The following is a 22,494-nucleotide window of genomic DNA, read 5'->3' as shown; positions in this document are numbered from 1 at the left end:
ACCCAAAGGCAGCCCAGCACCGCACTACTCCGGAGTCAAACCAGAAACATCACTTTAGCCAACAGCCAGCCCTGTGGTCTTGCATCCCCAGAGCGTCTGCAGTCCTTTGACTCAGATCTGGAGGCTTATTTTCCATTACTGTGGCATCTCAGACACAGTTATCACCTGTGCCTGATGCTGTACAGAGAAAACACTGGTCCCTGCTGTGAAGTTTATGCTCTTCACACAGGAAATAATGAGGCAAGCAGACAGATGTTTGGGAGAGGATGAAGAAAGCCATACTGGTTTTGCTCATTCATTCATTTGGTGGCTGGGAGGATGGGTCACAGAAGAACTGATTCCCACGGGTGGGGCATCATCTTACATAGCCTTTTGCATCTGTGACAATCATTCTGGATGGCAGACAGATACATTCGGGTGGAACAGCCATTTTTTGGCTCACTGGAAACAGCAAACCCTGAAAATTAATAAAAATTGCCAGTTCTATTTTGCAGTCTGACTTAAATCAATCTATCTGGCATTAAGGAATGGACTGCCAGCAATTTCTATGAATAAACCATGCCTTTTCACTATTGCTTCAAGGCAAATTACAGGCACTGCTCACATCAATACCGTACAAGAAAGGAAAAAGCAGAAGCCTGATTAGAGTATGGAAACATGCTGGAAGAGATGCCTGATCTCTAATATGTAAGTGCACAGCAGTAGCATGGCCTGATCTGCCAGCTGAGAGCACTGAAGTTCGTGACCACTACGCTGCAGGACAAAGGCAGGCAAAGCCCACATCACACCCTTGAGTGCACTGGGCTGGCAGCACTGTAGAGGAAGCTACGAGCCCTCTCAAGTTTGCATAAAACCCTTCCTTCTGCCTCTTTCCCTACTTGTTCACACTTCCCCAGCCTTTCCTCCGCCAGTGCTGCGCACACGAGACAAGCTGAGCCAGAGGACCTTGTTCTCACCGTGCCAACGACTCGCACCCTGCACACGCAGTAACCCCATACCCCAGCCCTGAGGCAGAGGCGCACATTCTGTTCCCTCGGTGCTCGGCAAGGGTTGGCCTGACAAGCTGCACTCGGACATCTTCCACTTCTCCAGAGCTGTGCCTCAGCCCGGGAACGACGCGCGGACACAGCAAAGCAAAACATCCCCCATCTCCTGTCTGTTTTACACTCGGCCTTGCAGAGCTGGGAGCCACAGCTGTCATTAACCTTCGTCAGTCAAGCTACCTGACAGCTACAGAAGGGTCACTTCAGCATCAAATCATCTCATCAGCAAGAGGTCAGTGGATGAATCTGCTGTCCTCATGCTGCCACACCATTGGCACGGGCAGACCCAAACCCTTGGTTCCAGCACAAGTATTATCACAGAACAGCACTACCCAGACAGCATTACCAGAAGCAGGTGTTACGAAGCGACAAAATTAAGACTTGATTTCTCTAAGTGGCTGGCTTATGCATGCGTCCTGTAATAACTTGTCACAGCAACACTGCACGGGGTCCTCCTGCCTTTCAAGCACCTCTGTTTCTTCGGCACAGAGCTACCACCGTCTTCTATATTACCAGTATCCAAACCCTGCTCTCTCTCCTTCCCTCTCAGATTTTCCACACTGAAGACAGGGAAGGGAGCTCTGAAGAAGCAGAATAAACTTTTCCAAGGCTGCACTCGACATCCTTGGGGGGCAACAAATCCATCCTTTTTCTTTCATGTTACCGTCAATCACTTTTCACATCCTGCAGCAAAGAAGCCTCCTTCCCTAATGGAGCAGTGCTTCATCCTCAGATCACATTGACCCTGGGTTCCTAATAAGGAGGCAGCTCACACACCTGCCATATTTTAGAGTGACCAACAAACGTTTTTTCTAGTTTTTACTATTGGCAATTTGTCGGTTAGTCTCCTTCAGTGTAATTTATTCATAATTCTGACAGTGTTTCTGTTGTTTCATTTCTTTAATTACTATTTGGTCCAGTTATGCATTTCAGATATACACAATGCCTTCCTGAGTCAGCCAGAGCAAAGAAACCAAAACAAAAATATAAATGATGCCTTGAGGGCCCATGGTTTCTGAAGAAGGATGGTTAGGACAGCATTTCTCCATCCTTGGATAAACCACTGACAGATGGAAATACTTTTTAATTTTTCTTTCCATCCAGAAAGCCTTTCTGACAGGAATAAGAAGGGAAGAAAATACTAGGGTTTGTTTTCAACACCAAAGCCTTGCACAAAAGGTTTCCAGCATCTCAAGCTGCCTGGGTTTTCTGGGACCTTTCTCTTCCAGCCCACGTTCAGTCTTTTCTCAAGGCAGTGGAGATTCCTTTGGCTAAAATCCAGAACATTTAGGAACAGGAGTTTGGCTGGTCTTTCTCTAGTAGTGCCCTGGTTCCTTTCTGTGTCCAAAAAACAACAGCAAAGCTGGTGAAGGGTCTGGAGCACAAATGTTATGAGGAGCAGCTGAGGAAACTGGGCTTGTTTAGTCTGGAGAAAAGAAGGCTGAGGGGAGACCTTATCGCTCTACAACTACCTGAAAGGAGGTTGTAGCTAGGTGGAGGTCAGTCTCTTCTCCCAAATAACAAGTGATAGGACAAGAGGAAATGGCCTCAAGATGCACCAGAGGAGGTTTAGATTGGATATTAAAAGTTTCTTCACTGAAGGGGTTGCCAAGCACTGGGACAGGTTGCCCAGGGAAGTGCTTGAGTCACTATCCCTGGAGGTATTTAAAAGACATGTAGGTGTGGCACTTAGGGGCATGGTTTAGTTGGCCTTGGCAGTGCTAGGTTAACAGTTGAACTTGATGTTCTTAAAGGTCTTTTCCAACCTAAATGATTCTGTGATTGTAACAGGGCAGCAGGGAGCCTTATCACCTTGAGCTCATGCATCCAAAGCTGTTGCCTTCTTCCAGCAGCTCTGGATATTAACTAATGATCAACAATAAGGTAACCATCTCGAGACTGCTCATCTGCAATCACCAATGAGATATCATCTCAGACAGCTACCAGCCTGAACTCTTGGGCTGTGTGTTGGCCATGGTGGACTCTCAGGAAAAGCAAAATGTGCCCACGAGCAAAAGCAAAGCCTCCTCCCAGCCTTGAGCAGGGAAAGCCCCAGCAACCTCCTTCTCGGATGCCCAGATGTGAGTGCCCAGGACCCAGGAATGTGGCTGTGCCTATGCAGAGACTGTGCTCCTGTGGCTCCAGGGCACGAGAGGTGCTCTGAAAGACCAAAACATATATAAGATAAAATGCTGACCTGTTTCACAGGAGCTTTCAATTCAGTCAAGCAGGGCCTTGCTCATACAGGGACAACTTGGCTACTCTTGAGCAATGAGTAAAACTTTCAGCCTCCTGCTCTTGCCATAACTACCGCTGAGATGTATTTTCACAGGTTTCAAAAGTCATTTGGGCTGATTCACGTTTGGCTTTGAGATGACTAGAAGATGCTGGCTGCTTGGGAATTGCTGAGGATTGGCCCCTAAAGACCTGTCTCTTGTAGCATCACGTAGTTTAAATCACCAGTGACGTCTGAAGCACTGTTTTAACACCAGCATCAGGGTTTGAAACTATCCCCTCTGGCAAAGACTGCTAGCACTTGACCTAATGAAATAACCTGCTTAGCTAGCCTCAGACAGAGTCTGCTATTTCTTCCAGAAAACTGAACAAAACAGTTTCCCTTTTCACAGTACACAGGTTATTACACGGCAGAGCGGCAATGACCAGTGCAAAAAGAGTCTCTCTGATGCTTAGACCATGATGTCTATGACAATGTTAAAATAAGGCTTTGGTATATCTGTTCAATAATTACTGGGTATAGTTGGTTGGTAACTGTTATTTCCCACTTGTTTTCTGGGTGCAAGGACTGGGAGGGTGTTTATTTAACCTGTTCTTGAGTTACAGTCATGAGAGGGAGACTTTACATATCCCCAGGCATTTCACAAGTATGTTTAGATTAAAAAAAGAGTTGAAGCTATAATTTCTTTTAAGAATGGGTTAGTCCAAATCTCTTTGTGGTGCCACAAAGCTGAGCAGGATCCATGCTTGGTACTGGTAGCCAGAGCTGGAACAATCCTGACATCCCTGCTAAAGACCCCGTCGGTTGACTGTGCTGTTGCTATATTTAGAATCCATTTAGACACTTTTGACTTTTACACTTTCTAAAATAAGGCAATAAAGCAATTAGAAATAGATAACAGAAGAAGAGAGAACTTCACCAAAGAAAGCAAAGAAAATAGTGTGACATAATTAATACAGAGCTGGCAGCAGCGAAAAAGGGCTGTAAGAACGTAACTGTCACTGGGAGCATGACTGCAGGCTGAGCTGCAGACGCCTCATGCTCTAAGGGCAGAGAGGGTCCCTTTGCCACCCAGCACAATCTGGCCCGAGAACGCACGTCTTTGGGACAGAAGGAAATATAAGCATCATTTAGAGCTGGGAGGACATAAATGCTCCTGTCAGTGCTTCACTGTGTGTCAGCCAGAGGATTTATCAAACTGAAAACACGTTCCCACATCAAAAGGGAATTAGGGTAACCAGAGAGGCAGGTACTTTTTTAGGGAAAAAATCCAAGAATGTCTTAAGTGGAGGACTGGGTTAAAAACAAAAGGGAGTCCGCTGTGCCAGAGAAAGAATGAGTGGAATGAGAGACAGGACAGATTGCATAGCGAAGGAGCTATCTCTTTCTTTAGTGTTATTCATTTTTAATTTGCATTGTTGCAGTGACTGGAAGCACCAGGTGGAAACCAGAGCCTCATTGTGATGGGATTTGTGCACAAACATAATGATTAAATGTTGCCAGATCTGCAGAGGTTGAAATCTAATTCCTCATCTCTGCAGCATCACTACCCAGCGTAATTATTGCCAAATAAGTTTTTCTGCAGTTGCTTTTCTGGAATTTCCATGCAACTTGATTTCTTTCAGAGGAACCACACATGAGTAGATGAAAAGCTGTGTTTGTACTAGGTCCAACTGAGTAGCCTTCACAGATAACAGTAGCTGGTCAGACGCAGAATCTGCTCACCACATTTGCATACACGTTCAGAAATTATTTGCTTGTGTCTTGGTTTCCCTTTCAGTAAAATGGGTATAGTAACACTGCACTCACAGTTTGGTCTCTTCATCTAACACCCATGATCAGTGCCAGAGTCCTCTGTTAGACCCTTAGAGCTTGTTAGTGCTGTTTGTAATGATTAGGAATTAGCTGGAGAATATATGTTCTTTCTTGTGTGTTTGGAGGCAATGTTTCATTTGCTGAAGTTTCCTTTTCTATTAGCGAAATAACAGTGTAAAAACCAAAACACAATTTAACAAGGAGTTTTAAAAAAAAACCACAACCCAACCAACCCTCAACTGCCACAGCATAAATAGGAAACAACACAGCAAACTGTCATTGCAGGGGTCTTTGCATGATGACCAAATCCCTTTGGGTTTCTATGACACTTTGGCTCACCGCTCAGAGCTCAGAGAGCAGCAGGATACACTGGCCGCCTTTTTACGGCTTCAAATACAGTCGCTTTCTGGCCGCAACAGATGCCAAGCACAGGGAATTCTTCCCTGACCCTAAGAGCAAGATCGGATCAAACCAAGAGGACAGGACTAGGGTCCTGCTGGTGACCCACACCTCCCCACCGGGACTTGCACTGAAGGATCTCCATGCAACAAGCTCCGCAGCAATGCCAGCACACTGCAGGGTGCAGCCTTTCTCAGGGCAGATCCTAAACCTGTCATTATTTCAATTTTTCAGTGCTTTAGATGTGCAGACATTTAACTGTTGTGCACCATTCTGCATTCAGTAACTTTGCATGAATTTTTGCGAACTGGAAGGCCCTGGGAGAAGGGGCTGGGACCTGCAGTGCTGAAATAAAACGTCTACACCAGCAAAGGCTCCCGCACCGGGCTGAGCAGACCAGCCCTTCCTCCTTGCTCTCGCACCCCTGAGCACCAGCTCAGCCCCTCCGGCAAAAGGAGGGACAGAGACAATTGCCATGGGCTTCCCCTGCCTTTTCATACTGCAAAGGGGACCGGTGGTTAACATTAAAATCAGCCACTCGCTCAGTTTCAGCCAGGCGGCTATCGCTCTGCATGGAAAGACCACCTGAAAGCCACAGCCCCTAAGAGCCCTGGCTTGGAGGAGGAGCTTGGTTTTGGTGAGAGAATTAAAATTACAATATGTCATTCTGCTGGTTGCAGAAATGGTTGGTGAATGAAAAGTAAAGCAAAGGATCCCCAAAGATTGTGCATTTTAAAAAACAGTCGAGATGAAAATAAACCCTCCCACAGTTTTTAAAGCAGTCTTGGGACTTTTAGGGATCCCAGCTCAGAGGTTTCGAATAGCATCTACAGGGGATCATTTACAAGTAGGATTTTTCCTAATTTCTTATTCTGCCTCTTAATACTTCCTAGGAAAGAATAGAGGCTTTGCATTACAAGCAGCTTGAAAGATTGAACAGGCTGAAACAACCCCCTGCTCTACCTGCAGCCTTGTGTGGGTTACTTTAAGTTATGATTAGAGATTGGCCCAGTTTAAGTGGGTACAAAAGGTTACCTGAACACTCTCGCTTCACTGCCTCTAATCTTTGGCAACTGAATTTTCCGCAGGCGTGTCTGTATGAAATGGTCTTCCAGTCCCCTCTGCTGGTTGCAGCTTGCTGGAGAGCTGCACCAGGCTGCAACTGTGCGGTGCTTCACCCCGCTGAGCGCTGCAGGAGGGCACACGCTGCGTGGGCATCGTGGGGATGCCACCAGCCCCACGCCCCCAGCGCCTGCTGAGAAGGCGCCGAGTCCTCCAGAGACCAGGGAGCTTTCCCTCACCTTCATCTCTGCACCTTTAATAGTAGCACTTGGCACCTCTCCTACACCGGACGGCATCATGAGAAAGGGTGAAAAAGTTAGCCAAATGGATAATCTTAAAAAAAAACCCCTGCCTGTGAAAGCTGAGGCATCCTTCTGAGAGCGAATAATCTCTCCATGGGGAATATATGGCTTGAAATGTTGGTTGAGCTTATGACCAAATATCACCTGTGGCACGTGGCCCTGCGAGCCCAGCACAGTGCGGCCACCCCGCAGGCTGCTGCCCACGCTCCCCGCTGCCGTCAGCGGCCTCGCAGCCACAGCCAGAGCGATCCCTTCTTTACTGACTTTCCCACGGCAGGCAGGATCCAGTTTTGAAGGGACCCAGGCAAAATTTATTCCGGAGGGTGCAAAATGACATGCAGAGACTGTGCAGAACGCCTGTGCTGATGCATCCTGGAGAACGGAACAGAGCCAGCAGCACAGGGCAGGGGCTGCTCGTGGCGATGTGGGGCTTGGGCACAGCTCCCGATGTCCAACTGCACACGCTGAGAGGCGCAAATCTTCCCGCAGAGAGGGCAAGTTTTGTTCCTGGGTGCAAAGTGCTGGTTTGCGAGGCTACCGCCGAGAAGGTCAAATTCTGACCGGCTAATACTGCCCGGCGTGGGCAGCGGGAGGCAGAGCTGGCGCGGGGCAGCCGTTCTTGATGGCTGGCAGCACGCCAGCCAGCCTGTCTGAGGAGGAAACCCAAGTGACAACCCTGCTAAGAGCCCTGCTCATGGCCGGAGGCGCGGGGGCCCCGCACGGGAGGGCAGAGCCCCGGGGGAGCCTGCACCGAGCCCGCCACAGAGGCCCCATGCTCCAGCCTGATTTACAGGATTGCTTTGCATGCACAAACCCCCCCAGTGCCAAAAAGCACTGCGTACCCCACACCCGGGGCAAGCATGGGGACCACAAAGGGTTGTAGTAGAAAAACTAAAGGTTTATTTTTTTTTTTTTTTTTTTTTAATAAAATACATCCTTACAAAATAACCACTTTTCTCCCATGCTGAGGGCCTGGTCCTTGCCAGCTCTCCTTCCCTCCTCCTCTCCTCAATTTGGAGCTCTCCAAGGGTGCCACTGGGGAAGGAGAGGCAGTGATGTTGTCCCGAGGGGCTTTTTGGGTGGGGGATGCTCTGCCACAGCCCCAGCACAGCAGGCAGGGCGCAGCGGGAGCCCTTTGGAAGTATCTGCAAAGGCAGCAAAGCCCAGTGCCCTGCAGCAGGAGGGCCCGGAGGGTCCCCTGGTTTAACCCACGCGCAGCATCGCAGCGTGTCCCGGCCGGCCGGCCCCTGCCCTGGCTGCAGGGCCCCACCGTCCCATGAGCCGGGGTCGGACACTGCTCCTGCTGGTCCTGGGGCTGGTGCCGGGTGGTGACAGGGGATGACAACCGTGTTTTAGGAGAGGAGGAGGAAGAGGGTGCAGGTTTGTCAGTCAGTGTGGATTCTGCCGAGAGAGAGGTGCGCAGTGATTTCTGGTGTCTTGCCCCCCACTGCCCCTCTTCAAGCGATGCTGCCGTCGAAGATGCGACGTCAGTCCCACATCCCGTGCGCTTGCCTGCTCTGGGAAATGCTGGCCCCAGGTTAAATATTACAGCCCACAGCTCAGATTTCCCCCTTGCCTTCCCTGGAGCCCTGCTGCCTTCCCAGGGGAAGGCCCTTGAGACCCATAGCCCCCACCCCTGCCAGCCGTATGCTATCAGGGCTGGGGAAGCACCACTCACCTCTCACTGCGTATTGTCCAGCTCCTTTTCCTTCTTATGCGACTTTGACTGGGGGTTAAATGAGAGAAAACAATGATTCTTTTACAAACCTGCACCTTTCTGATGCCAGGGAAGAATGTGGTTGAACATCAACTTCTAACCTCCAATGTATGAGCATATTTTCAGATGAATTTGAGGGGAGCTGTTTTTGTGTCTGATGAAAGGCCATGAAACATCCCAGGGCCATGGGGATGTTCTCAGAAAGCAGAAGAGGGGACATCTTCCAGTTTGCTAAGGCACTGGTCTGCCCCTGTTTCCCTTAAAGCAATGCAAGTGTTGCCAGATATTGGAATATCTGGGGATAAAGGGAGGGAATAAAGCTATTAACAGTGAATCACACAGCAGATCTCTGTAGTTTTGGAGAATAAATTCATGGATCCCAGTCTGTGACAGTCCCAAGGGCTCAGGATTCCCACTTGTTCAGGAAGGTGCTTGGTTGCCCCTCAGTATAAATGTTGTTTGTGTTATAGCATCTTTACTCATGCACACATCCACGCTCACACACCTGCAAGAGCCTCCACAGGGGAGGGACTCACTGTTACTTACGGGCTCTTGTTCTGCGTATTTGAATTTCTTCTGCTTGTAATAGTCCCGTCCTTGGAGAAAATGCAGCAGGAGCAGGTCGCAGAGGACAGAGGCCTTAAATCAAAGTGCAGTTAGGGTTGGGACTGCCCTCTCAGCTCATCTGTGCCACCTTCTACTTCCAGCTTGTTCCAGTTTGCCCCACAAGTTAGAGTCACTTCTGCTTCAACCCACAACGTGGCAGCTGCTAAAGAGCATACAGTCCCTGAACATCCATTTAGGACAGAAGTGAAGTATGCTGAGTTCAATAGTGGGCAATTTAAGCCAACAGAAATTAAGTGTTTCCACTTTTGGCATATGCAAGAGCACAACACCCTCCAGGTCAAGCTGAAGTCTTTAATAACTATAACCAAAGAGCATGCTGATTTTCTGTCATGCATGAAATACTGCCCATCACCTCTAAACCCCTCCCAATACCAGCTCTAACTTGAAACTATCACGATGCCAAGACATGTCCCTGCCACAAAAGCCTGCCTTCCCCTCACTCAGCAGGGCAGCAGCTCCCTCTAGCAGAATTCACATCAGCCCATGGTCAGCAGGAATGTATTTTTCTGAGCTAGCAAGGCATGAGAGCACCTCCTTTTCCCCTTTTGCCCATCCCCTGTTCCCTGAGTGGGAACCAGTATTTCACAGCAGCTCAGGGACACTTCCCTACAGATGTCACAGGCAAAGAGAATAATTTGAGAGTCTCCATATAGAGGCTGGAAATATCTGAACTTACCACTCCAAAAATACCTATTCCAGAGCCAATTGTGGTCATAGTCGGGATGATGTCAAATTTGCCTGCCTGAAAAAAATTGGAGAAAATAGGTGATATGTTACAACTAGTCCAGGGGAAAAAAAAAAAAAAAAAAAGGTACCATAGCTGTAGGTGGGGCTCAGCTGAAGGGCCTTGCAGCAACCCAAACCACAACCACAGCACAGAAAGAAACAGAAGCTGGGTAAGAACTGGTTTTAATCTCATTGTTCAGACAGAAAGTATGGTAGGTTGGGTTTAGGCTGGCACAAATTGAAATTACTTTTCTTCCTGTATTTTTAATTAAAAAAATCAAAAAACTCTTTAAGTATTCCCGGTGAGAACTCAACGAGGAAAGCCTTGTCTCCCAGTGGGAAGAAAAAGACAAAATTGAAAAATGCAAATGTTTGGCTTTTGGATACATCAGTAAAAGGTTTTGACTTCCCACAGTTCCCCCCACAACTTATCGTGACGTTTTTTGGGAAAAAACCACTGACCAAACAGCTGCTGGTAGATGTGACCTGTAAAATGGGCTTCCCCCTCTATCTTCCCTTCCCCAGCACTTCCCGAGGGGTGCTGTGAGAAGGCCAGCACCCAAGAAAACCACTCACACAGGTTTTCCTGGCCCCATGAGACCCCGGTGCTGCGTTACAGAGCTGGTACCTTCCTGAGGACGTGGCACTGCCGTCCTGGGGATCCGGGGCAAACCCAGCGCCTGGCCACCCTTACCTTGCCATTCACCAAAATGTCGAACCGGATCCCAAACACCTTGTAGAGAGTCCTCTTGTCCACCCCGTCTTCTTTGTAGTATTTGGCATATCTGTCCGATTGGATGGTCACCGTTAATGGCCTGCCAGGGTGTCTAACAGCCCCCTGCAACCCAACAGCAGTGGGACCTCGGTGGGCTGCAGAGCAGGACAAAGATCTGGGGATGCGTTGTCATGGACCCGCTCCTGACCCTCTCCTTAAACACACCCTCCCCCCCGCCCCCAAAGGAGCTGAGCTGTTGGCACCTCTCCCTTCTGTGCCTCAGTTTCCCTGCCTGCAAGTTGGACTTAAAGCTCCTGCTTGTGCTGATACCTGAAGACCCAAAGTGCTACGTGACACTGGATATTAGTGCAGCACTAGTGGCAGCTTCTCACAGAGCAGCAGCTCGTGCCTAAGTGCCGTGCCATGGCTGAATGCATTGAAGTGGGAACACATGAGGACCCTGCACCATCTCCAGTCTCTCAAGGGGCTTTCTAAGAGCTCAGCTGCTCAGGAGAGTCTGCAAGGGGGAAGAGACGTACAGGGAAAGGCAATGGGGTAATCTTGAGGTCAAAGGATGGGTTATAACTTTTCCCACGCCATTCTAAAGAGATCACTGCTGTCTGGCATTGCAAAGGTAGTGAGTATTTGGTGAACAGTCCCTGATCTTCCACCATCCCTTAAGTGCTGTGGGATCCTGAAAGATGTCACCTCTGAACTCCACCTGGAGAGTTAACAGTGGTCTCCTTACCTGAAGTTGAAGCCTGGTGAAACGTTACTGTCATCATTGTAAAGTCCGTGGAACTGGTAAATGGGTTTGCAGTACCGGACAGGCCAGTCAAGGTCACAGTTCCAGTCTATGGTGATGCCTACCACTCCACCCTGCAGACAAGAGGGGAGTCATGAGGTTGTCCCTCCTTGCACCTGGCCCGCACTCAGAAATGTTTTCCCTCCTCGTATGTGGCCTTTCCTGATGCTATGGAGGGTCCTGGCTCTCCAGGGCACACGGACCCACTGCTCCCTCAGCCTTTGGGGCAGCCTCAGCTTTGTGTCCTATACGTCACCCTCTGTCGAGGCACTTGCATCTGCCCTAAATGCTGGATACACAACTAAATCCATGTCCTCCTGTTCCTGAGCAGCACTCCGTGTCCAAGCCATGGTCCTGAGAAAGAGTGCTCACTGCAGATCCCCCACGGTCCTTGTGGGACAGCCTTCCCTTGCCTGATTTTGCCCATGAGATTTGCCTTTTCTGTGGCTTAACCTTGCCATCAAACTATTAACATCACAGGGAAAATAAAAGGCAGTTCAACATGGTCATAGAAAAGAGTGCAATGAACCCATGAAAATCAAACCAAAAAAACCTCCTCTAAGAGAAGTGGCCACCTGCTAGGAAATGAAGCAGTCCCTCCCAAGCTCAGTTCAGGTTGTAACTAGCTGTGCTCCAGAGACTTGTTGTTTTGCACCTTTAATATATGCAAGCCTCTGATTTTATTTAATGCCTGGCAAAAAGTTAGCTTAAGGCTCTGCAGTGCAGAAACTTCTCCATATCACCCTGAGAAACATTGGGCAAAGCCACATTTCTGAGCCTAGGGAGAGGCTGCAGTTTCCACTGTGCAATAACCAATATTTGACCAGCCAGCTGAGGTTTTCCAGCTCAGTCGGATGAGATTTGGCCACACAGCTCTAGTTATTCATTGCACAAATTAAAAACAAACTGAACCCTGGATTTACTGCCAGCAGATCAAATCTTGTCAATCTTACAGGGAAGTCTCCAAGAAAGGCTTAAATATTAGGCTATGTCCAAGGAGATTCATAATCTTTAAGAGCTAATTCTGACACTGCCTCACAAGTCCTTGAGAAAACAGATCGCTCACGTCTCAGCAGATTGGGGATGATTGTTCTGTCGGTGTCGCCCTCCCCACATCAGCAAGAAACATCATTTGAAATTGAAGTACCTTAACAGCCAGGAAGGTAAAATTCTGACCCGATTCCTTCACTATGTATCCCAGGTCAAACACAGGGCATAGGGAATCAGTGACTTTGTGATAGGTGCATTTCTTCAGGTACTGTTTGGTAACGGTCTCAACCAAGTTGCGCCTGTGAATGAAAAGAGAGTGAGAAAGAGTCTGAATAACCCGATAATTTGGGTGGGAAAGGACCTCTGGAGGTCCCTGATCCAACCTATTGCTCAAAGCCAGGTAGTGTCAAACCTTAAGGCCTCATCCTCCTCCTCAACGTGGGTCATCAGACCCCATACATGGAGAATGGGCTCTTTCCTCCAGCCCTGCCTGGTTTCTTCCACCACATCAACAACTCATTTCCCCTGAACCTCCTCCTATGGAGGAAGTCTCTCTGCTGTTTTCTTTCCTGCAAATGTTCTCCACCTCTGCTTTGCCTGCTGCCCAAACCCAGCACATGTCTGCCTGTCCTCACCACTTCTAGCAACCCCCTCTCTCGTTCCTCAGCTTTGCAAACCCTCCCGTGGCCTCCACCATCCCTCCCAGCTGCTTCTCCCATTCACACATCAGCTCGCCCATGGGTTCTGCCAGGCAATGCTCCGTGCACCAACGGTTTTCATCTGGGACAGCTCATGGGTGGTGTATCCCACAGCTTTTACATTTAGCTGGATTTTGCTATCTCCTCCAGAACGGGTGAAAAGGAAAGGATGACGTCTTGCCTTCCACCCCGCTCTTCTCTTTCACCTAAAAATAGTCTTTCTGTGAAGCTGCCCTGACCCTGATGGTTTTGTAAGACTTGTGCCTTGCTCAACCCCGTCCCATTGTTTATGCTCAGCAGTTAATTAGCAGCAGTGATCAAAGGCAGGAAGTTTCCCCATGACCCCAGCCAGCTCTGGCTCAGCAGCCAGCCCGGCCGCCCTCACGTCCCAGGACCTGCTCTCCCCCACCGTGTCCCCTCTCAGGTTCCCACCTCTCCTTGCTTCTAGTGGGGGGATCCCCCCTCCCAGCCACCTCTCGGGGTGCAGCACGAGGTTGGATCGAGACTTTGCCAAGTGTGCTGGCTGCCAGGGCATTTAACTTTGGCTACAGTGCAGGGATGTGATCGGCTTTGAGAAGAATCTGCCATCTTCCACACAAATAGCTTCTATTAATTTGTTCCAAAACAGATATATAATCAGTGTCATCACAAATCCTCTTATGTGTGCACCTTCAGCTGGCAGCACTGTTTCCAGCGCTGCCTGGAAGGGGCTGACCCTACAACCCATTGCAGAAACAAGTGGGAAATATGATGTTAAGAAGGACCTCTGCTAATTTTTGGGCACCAAGCTTGTCCTGGCTGCTCACATCCCACTGTGCCGTGTAGTGTTTTATTGTTATCTTCAGGGAGGAAAAGAGAGAAGAAAAATGAAGAATCAGAGGAACTGTATTTTTATGAGCATCATGTGAGAGTAACTCAGGGGACATTAATTCCAGACACCTCCTCCCTGTAACCACAGCTACCAACTGAGGTGGGACAGATTTGGGAGGGAAACATCTCAGTTCCTATCAGCTAATCTGGTGGTCAGTGCAGCAACTGGAGTAGTCCCTGGCTCGCTGATGCCTCCTCTGTATCAAGCTTCCAGCTACTGCCATGGTTTCCCCTCAGGGATGTGGCCGGGGGAGCTGAGCAGAAGCCACCACCCCAAACCTCCCCTTACCTGGACACCTTGAACCTGGGGAAGGTAATGCTGTTTTTGATGAACAAGGTGAACTTCTCCGCTTCTGACAAGAGGGCAGGGCTGAAAAACACAAGTGTTGACATGCATCCATCACTCAGCTCTCCGGCCTCTAGCCATTTGGTGGAGATTCATCCAAACTGGGATGAGCAGAACCCAGAAAAACTGGTGATCTCATCCCTTCCCCATCTAAGTGAAAGATCCTAACAGGGTTCAGAAAAGACTCGAGGAAGGATGGAAGTGCCTGTTGGGGGACAAGGAGGGAGTTAGGTATTGGGATTTCTGTTAAGAAAGCCCAAAAGCACAGTGAGGTGGTTGGAAGAGAACTGGGCAACTTGCTGGAGCCATGGCTGTCCCTGTGGCCCGCCTGTGGGGAGGGGAAGCAAGGAAGAAAAGAGCTGTGCATCTACCAAGAGGTGCTTGGCAGTGGCCCATGGAGGCTGGAGGTGGAGAACATCTCATGGGCAGAGCAGAACTTTACTCTGAAGGCAAATGGGATTGATGGGGGGCTGCTGGTCCATGCACCGAGCATCCAGCAGAGATGGGGTGAGCTGCCAGCAAGGCTGGGGGAAAAATCACATCAGGAGAGGCACAAACCCGCCGGGGACACTGAGCAGCATCTACTGCCACAGGGTCTGCATCAACCCAGGCTGTCCTGACAGCAACCCCCAGAGCCCCCCCTTGCTCTGCCCCACATCAAGTGCAGCTGGGGTGGGACCGGGGTGGAAAAGGGGGCAACAGCATCATTCCCTACCTGGGAACATGGTCATCAACTTCAACGGGGCACCAGCCAAAGATCTCGCAGGTCTTCACAGAGGTGTTGAAATGCACACACTTGCCCGTCATGAGCCCTGGGGGGGAGAGAGACAGTTGCTCACAACCCTGGGTACTGGGAAATCCTAGCCTCACACTGGGATGGACAGGATCTGGTTGGAGCTCCAACCCTGCCACAGGCATCCAAGGCACAAAATACTCCAGGCTTTAGGTTCCCCTTTATAAAAAGAGTAATTAATTCTGGCCTCTCAGCTCAGGGCAGTGGTTTCTTTTGTACTACTGTACAGGGGAACAACTGGGCACTTTTCTTGCTAAAATACACCTCAGAAAACTCCAAACTGTTAACAGGGTAGCAGCTTGGGTGAAATAGTTTAGTTTTGATCAACCTGTTATTGGCAGAGCTTTTTGCAGCTGATACCTTTCAGAAGAGGCAAGCAGGACCAGCCCAGGTGGGACCCTCACCCAGCATGTCAGAGGTTTTTCCCAAACCCTTTCAGCTGGTGGTCCAGAGCAGGTCCCCCTGCCAGACACCCCAGCCGGGTGGCTTTGCTGCAGCACAGGGCTCAGCGTGTCTCGCCAGAAACGCCGGTGCCGTACCTTGTCCCTGCCGGCTGTATTTCCCTTTGCTGCAGTCGCTGTCCCGCACGCAGAGCCCGGCGTCCGGCAGCTGTTTGGAGAAAGCAGGCAGCATCTCAGCATCACATCCTGCGGGCTCAGTCCCTCTGTCCCTCCTGCCTTCACCAGGCAGCATTTTCCTCTGGGGAAACACCACTCGGATGCAGCCAGAGCCTCGTCCGTACACAGCCTCCCAATCAAGGATGTCCAGATTAAGCAGGAAAAAGGGGGGATTTTTTTTTTAGACTCCAGGCAGGTGCTTTTATTTAAGCATTAATTCTGCCCTGCTTGATCATCTCAGCGGGAAGAAAATGTAAATGGATGCTGGCCATTTTTCAGCAGAAAAAAGGCCCTCACGTAGCACTCGCAAATCAGGAATGATAATATGGGGCCAGGCTCAGGCTTTTACTAAACCTCTCAACGTCAGGAAAACGTAGTCCCCAGTGCCACCACCACAACACCCCTAAATTACAGAAGCTGAGGCTGCTGAAGGAAGCCAGTGTGTTTACCTCAGGGCAGTTTCCTTGTTTCTGTCCAGGGGTGACAATGAAGTTGGTCATCACCACGAATGAGCTGTCCCCCTGTGGAGACACAGCCAACAAGCTCACAGCCGGCACGGCGTTTTCTGATGGAGTCTCTGCGAGGAGCCTCTCCCTGGGGCAAGGGGTAGGGCACCCAAACCACCCGGGTACATCCAGGCAAACGGCACCTTTCTTCCTAATTTTGGGTCCTCCGCCCTCCTCCACCACAGCCCGGGAAGCTGGTGGTGGCCCTGGGGAGCTGCAGTGCCACCAGCTCCGGGGACAGTGGAGGACCCCTCTTGCTGCCCGAGATGCTCGTCTGGAGGAGCCTTGATCTTTTTGGAGGCAGCCTCAAACGTGCCCCGTCAACCATGGTGGCTCCCAAGCACCCAATGCTCCCCACGGGCGAGGTGTGGGCAGAGGTTTGTGGCAGGAGCAACCCGCTTTCCACCACAGGGACAGCGTGTCATGGTGAGCCCCGGGGAAAGGCTACGCCGAGGAGCCCATCTCCACTGCGGCACACGGGGAAAAGCAGCTGTCGGGACAAGAGCAACCCTCCCCCCTTAACACACCCACCCTGCCTCCTTACCTGGGGTGGGAAAACATAATCCACCACATCCCAGATGTGAGGGCCCATGACGCTCTCATTGGTCAGTGTCAGGCCTTTCAGCTTCACCGACACCGAGCTGACGATGCTGTCCTGAGACTGGTAGCCCTTCTCGTAGAGGAAAACCCACCTGGGTAGGGAAAGGTGGTGAGGTGAGCACAGCCACTGGCGCTCATCCTCAAGAGCCCCAGGTCCCAGCACATCACTGTGGACCGGGGCTTCTTCTACCAAGGGGGGGTTTATTTGCCAAATTTCCTCCAGCTGGATGAGGGATGTGTTGCTGAGCTCGCCCAGCCTTTCCCCGAGGCATGCGGTGGCTACGGGACCTGACTTCCACTGTGAGATGATTTATTTTGGGGACTGGGACACATCTTGTGGTTAAGGGTGTGTGAAGGCAGGCGGAGCAGGGTGGCCATCGGCCATTTAGGATTAAAGCCTATGGCAGGTTTGCAGCTTGCTGGGCTCAGCGACCCTCCTGATCCACTTCATAGGCACTGTCCAAAAATCAGTGCCTCCAGGGCCAAGACAGGGGTAAATCTGGACATAGCTCATGCCTAGGGCCATCGTTCCTTGTCCATCAAAGGGAACCACAGAGCCATGGCCCTGGGTGCAAGAGGGCTGCAGGAGCAGAGACACTGCTGTGGCTGCTATGGGGATCTCCCTGCATTTCCCAGCCCATCACACAGCCATTAGGGCTGGCTTCTGACACTATTTAACCTATGGCATAAACAATCTGCTGCTGGATTAACTCTGACTCAGGGAGACTGTAAACACAGGCGAGCAACCATTTCGGGTAGCGCTCCCGGCAGCGCGGAGCGTTCCTGGTGCTAAAAAAGGAGCGATCTGGTTTTTGTCCCACTGGTCACAACAGAGCCAGTGCACTGCCCGTGGGGTGGCCTGTGACGCCTGCCCGGCACATCAGCCCGTCCTCAGGCACCCAACCGACGGGCATGGGGGAAACTGGGGCAGCCCCAGGTGCTGCCCTACGGGTGCTGGACCTTACGGGCACTTCTTGGGGACGGTGCATTTTGGCTTGCAGCCCCATCAGAACCCCAGGAGAGGGGATGAGGGGAGCTCAGGGTTGGCGTCTGCCCCAGCACCTGGGAATGGGAGCAGAAATTGAGCATTGTTGCAACCAACCCCAGCTGGGACCCCCAGCTCTGACCACCTTCTCCGAGGTCATACTGAGTTACACTGGGCATCTTCCCTGATGCCCTTGGTGCTGCAGGAGGCAGTGAGCCGGGCACCACTGCGGTGGAGTGTTCCCCTAAATCTGCCTCCAGCGCAGCCTCTGCCACCTCATCCCTCCCTGGCAGAGGTGACTGTGGGCACACAGGGCTGGGCACCCCGCTGTGACACGGTGTCCCCATGGCGGGGCAGGATGCGGCCCCCCACCCCACCGTGGTCACAGCAAACAGGGTGTCATTTTCCCATCACGTTGTAAATGCCACATCGAGCCCTGCCCAGGTGGTGAAAGTCCCCTGGTGTCACTCCCTGATGTGGCAGAGTCACCGAGCCCTCTTTCCTCACCAGCCCTGTCTTGCAGCTCAGCCCACAGCCTCCTCGCATGCGAGGTTTTCAGGAAATGAAAGCCAGAAAGCGATATCCAGCCAGGGAGTGCATGGCATTGCCTGGCCAGCAGCGATACCACCTTATCTCAGTGTATCAGCAGAAAGAAGAGCTGCTCCCCAAGGGTAACACCAGGTCTCTCAGCAGGGTCAGCCCCACATCCCTCCTCGGCACTGCTGTCACTGCCACGCGTCCCTCCAGCACAGCCATGTGTCGGCATGCATCCCCACGAGCACCCCACGCCTGCTGCCAAGGGGGACCAAAGCTGGGGTAATTGTAAATAAATCGATGTTCTGCCTGCCAAACTTGCTTTCAAAGAAGAGAAGATCTCGAGCATCGCGGCTGGGACAGGCGGGGAACCGGAGGCAGCGCAGCAGGCAGCGAGGGGATGCCCGTGGCCGGGGGGCTATGGGCAGCCACACTCACAGGCAGCCCCTTGCGAGCGGTGCCCGACCCCACCAAAACAGCAAAAACTTAGGAATTACAGCAACTTTATGCCAATCTCCTCCCCTCTGCCTCTGGCTGTCACCCCCCAAGCTGGTTCTCTTTTTGCTCCGTCCTGGCTGCCCGCCCTGTTTCAGCTGGGTTGCTTAAGCCACGTTTCCTTAGCAAGTACCGCTCTGAGCAACCGTCGGTGCTGGTTCTCCTTCGCAGCAGCTGCTGCCCCCGGCCCGGTTTGCTGGAGCCCTGGGGCTTCACGGGCTCAGCCCTTAGGAGAGCCAACACTGCTCCCATTAACACCAGTCCGGGCCAGTGCAAAACCCTTTGCAGCAGAGCAGCCTTTAGACCTTGGCCCACCAGCAGTTTGGGATGAGGATTACCCTTGTGAGCCAAAGCACTGGTGAGCAGGGTGGGAGTGATGGGGGGTCCTGCGGTGACCCCCTGGGAAGCTTTCCCTCCTTTCCAGGGGATCCGTGCTAAAAGCAGGGATGGGTACTGCTGTTCCCCACAGCTACTCGCTTGCACTGAGCCCTGGGAGCTCCTGCCTCTCCTTCGGGCTGCACTAGGTGCTCTGTGCCCCCAAAATACCCATTTTTTCCAGTTCATGGTGAGAGACCCCTCTCCCTGCAAACCTCCTGCCGTGGGGCCCTTCCCGATGGAAGGGTGCCGGTCTCTCTCTTGAGGGCTGAGCTCACAGCAGCCATGGGGGCACGGCAAAGATTTTTGCACTGTTATCAAGCATTGCATCCCATAGCACAGCACATCGTACTATGCTGAGGGGACGGGGACAGAGTTGCTGTGGCAGGAGCAGCAGCCCCAGGGCACCCAAGGACATGCATCCTTGCACAGCTCTGAGCCTGCCTGCTCCACTCGTTGCCTTTTTTAAGCAGCTGCTCTTGCACCACGGCTGCTCTCGGAGCTGCCTCCCACAAGCAAAGCAAACGAGGGATTTGGAGCAAGGCTCTGTCCTGGCCCCAGCTGCTGGGCTGGCCCTGCCTCCCTGCCGGGGCAATGGACGGGGAGATTTATGGTCCTGTCTTAGGCTGTTCAAGTCTCACAAATCACCACACTGGCCCCAAATGCCTCTTATTTAATATAAATGAAAATAAAAATAACAACAGATTCTCAGGCCACCGTCCAGCAGCTCGAGCAGAATTTGGATGCGGCTCAGCGAGGAGCCGGGGCCCCAGCATGCGGAGTGGGGCTGGGCAAGGATGAGCCTCCAGCCCAGACACGCAGCAGCTTCTGGGGAGGACATAGGGACCCAAAGGCCACCTGGAAAACCCACGGTGGGACGCTGCGCAGCACAGGAGTGGCCGTGGCCAGAGGGATGCTGTGCCATCAGCAACAAACCCGCCTCGCTTCGGGCTATAGGGGATATACGAGTCCCTTCATCTCCATTGCTTTTTAACCTTGTGGCAAAGCATTATTTTGCGGGAAAGCAGGTGCCACGGAGCCTTACCCGATGATGTACGCCAGGACAATGAGCTGGATCAGCCGGAAGGTCAGTCCCACCTTCTTGTTCCTCACCAGCACCATCCTGGGGGTGTCATACTCAAAGAGGAAGGAGGACACCTTCTCCATGCACTTCTGCCCCATGGTCGCACCAGGGCTGTGCCGCAGCCTCCCGCCAGCCCCGCTGCTCTCCGTGCTGTGGGTCGGGCCGTGCCCGCTGCCGCTTGAGCAACTCCTCTGTTTGCAGAGAGGAGGGGAAGGAAAAAAAAAAAAAAAAAAAAAAAGAAGAAAAAATAAATAATAAAGACGCTATCAGCGTTGCTCTGCGCACATCTGGGTTGTCGGGTTTCCTCCTCTGCGTGGGGATGGGGTTTCCTCTTTCTATAAGCTCTGGGGTGGGAGCAGCTGGTGCCCTACATGGTCCGGGGGACGGACGGGGTGCGGGAGCGGGAGGGCACAGGGCCACCCCAGTGCCGAGCCCACATGCCACCAGGACGGAGCTGCCCGCCCTCGGGGGATGTACGCTGGCCCAGGGAGAGCCCCTCCCTGGGGACGTAGGGGCTGAGGGCAGGGCTCGGGGTGAGCTGGGACCACAAATCATCCCCGGGGGCAACGGCGGGATGGAGGAGGTGGTGGGCATCCCAGGAGAGGATTTTAGGAACTGGGGTTGGGGGGGTCTCATCTTTTCTGCCCCAGCAGCCACCTCAGGCTGTGGGTCTCCTGTTCATGTCCCCAACCCATGTCGTCCTCTGTCCCCCAGAGGCTGCCCCAGAAAAAGGGTCAGGAAAGGGGAGGGTGGGGGCACAGAACCCCCAGCCCAGCAATTCGGAGCTAACCCACGGGGCAATCGGGTGCCTGGGTTGGCTCCCTCCTGCGGTGAGGCCACCCAGCTGGGGCTTGGCCGGTTCCCAATGCTCGCACAGGGCTGGGCTGGGCACATTTCGAAGCATTTTCAGCATTTCCAGCATTTCCTGAAAGGCTCGGCTGTGAGCAGGGCTGGGAGGGCGAGCCTGGGTCACGGCGAGGGATGCTCGGCAGGGTGGTGCGGGCACTGCTTTAAGTGAATATCACTGGGAAAGGGGCTGGATTTGTACGTGCCAGACCGAAAATCTGGGGGCCAACATCGCTGCAGTGGGGTGCTCTGATGGGGGTTTGGCTCGTGGCTGGGGAAAGCGCAGAGGCTGTGGGTGGGGGACCCTGTACCCACACTGCATCCCACCGGGCAGCCTCACAGGCACAGCCCCACAGGGGCGAGCTCTTTGCTGGGGAGCACTGGGGCTGAGGAGGGTTGTTTCAGGGGGGGAACAGGAGATGTTTCCCACAAAAAGCCCCGAGCCCAGCAGCTTCGGCACTCGCTGCAAGGACAGGCTCCATCCCACGAGCCCGGTTCATTCTGCTGCCGCCCGTGACCTCGAAGGAGGTGCAGGATCACTGCAGCCACCAAGTCTGGGACAAGATCCCTCTCTGCAAGGGGAAATGTTTTTGGAAATAAGAAAAAGTTTAACCTGACAGCATAAATCTTTCTTTTCTGGAACATTTCTTTTAATATCATTACCTCTCATGTTCAATTGCCCATCGCTTGGCACCATGTTGACCTTTCAACTCGATATTTTCCAGACCTGACAACTGCGAAATGAGTGGAACGAATCAATTATCTTTACTGGACAAAACGGGGAAAAAAGCAGTTGAACCATTCATCCAAGTCCTTTGGATGTACCATGAACCTTGAGAATCGAAATCAGATGATCCCACGTTACAAGTGACATGACACCATCCCAACGCTCCAGTCCTCAGCAACATGGAAAGCTGTCAGACAGGCAGCCAAAAGCAAATATGAAATGCTGATGCTAATCATATAAGATTGAAGGCTGATACTGCTATTGAGCAGAGCAGACAAACCTTATAAGCTTAGATATCTGTCAGGAGAGAAACAAATAACTTACTGTATGAAACGAGGCCTTTTAGGGAAGGCTGCTCACCCTTGCCAAAGCCATGGGGATAATGAAAATAGGACAGCTAAATTTAACAGCAAAATGACTTGTAAAAGAGTCACTTCTAACCTTCTCTCTGGTACTTGGAGTCAATAAAATGGTTATAGCATGGATTTAGCTAAAATACTTTCCACTGGGAGATAATATGCATCTCCCATTTTAGCATCTCTTGGAGCCATGTTGTAGCTGGAGAGTGGGGCTGGACCACG

At 51.7% G+C, this 22,494-nt stretch overlaps 1 protein-coding gene across 3 annotated transcripts; it reads right to left on the bottom strand.

The window, feature by feature from the left end:
* Nucleotides 1–7,737: 7,737 nt before the first annotated feature.
* On the bottom strand, nucleotides 7,738–20,507 carry P2RX1 (purinergic receptor P2X 1). Of its 3 annotated transcripts, none has more exons than XM_032993713.2 (13): nucleotides 20,302–20,507; nucleotides 16,812–16,959; nucleotides 16,211–16,282; nucleotides 15,684–15,753; nucleotides 15,067–15,163; nucleotides 14,295–14,375; nucleotides 12,595–12,736; nucleotides 11,391–11,521; nucleotides 10,622–10,712; nucleotides 9,878–9,943; nucleotides 9,121–9,213; nucleotides 8,536–8,583; nucleotides 7,738–8,369 (listed from the first exon to the last, which is right to left on the bottom strand). In XM_032993713.2, exons 1-12 carry the CDS (start codon nucleotides 20,436–20,438, stop codon nucleotides 8,539–8,541), a joined length of 1,173 nt encoding a protein of 390 aa, XP_032849604.1. In that variant the 5' UTR covers nucleotides 20,439–20,507; the 3' UTR covers nucleotides 7,738–8,369; nucleotides 8,536–8,538. The 3 variants fall into 3 exon arrangements, with proteins under 3 accessions (XP_032849604.1, XP_032849605.1, XP_042647490.1); XM_032993714.2 differs by having other exon boundaries at nucleotides 7,738–8,258; XM_042791556.1 differs by having other exon boundaries at nucleotides 7,738–8,583.
* Nucleotides 20,508–22,494: the final 1,987 nt, after the last annotated feature.

The sequence above is a fragment of the Tyto alba genome, unplaced genomic scaffold (assembly GCF_018691265.1).
Source record: "Tyto alba isolate M040663 unplaced genomic scaffold, T.alba_DEE_v4.0 Super-Scaffold_19, whole genome shotgun sequence".
Lineage (NCBI taxonomy): Eukaryota > Metazoa > Chordata > Aves > Strigiformes > Tytonidae > Tyto > Tyto alba.
This window is presented reverse-complemented; position numbering and strand designations above follow the sequence as displayed.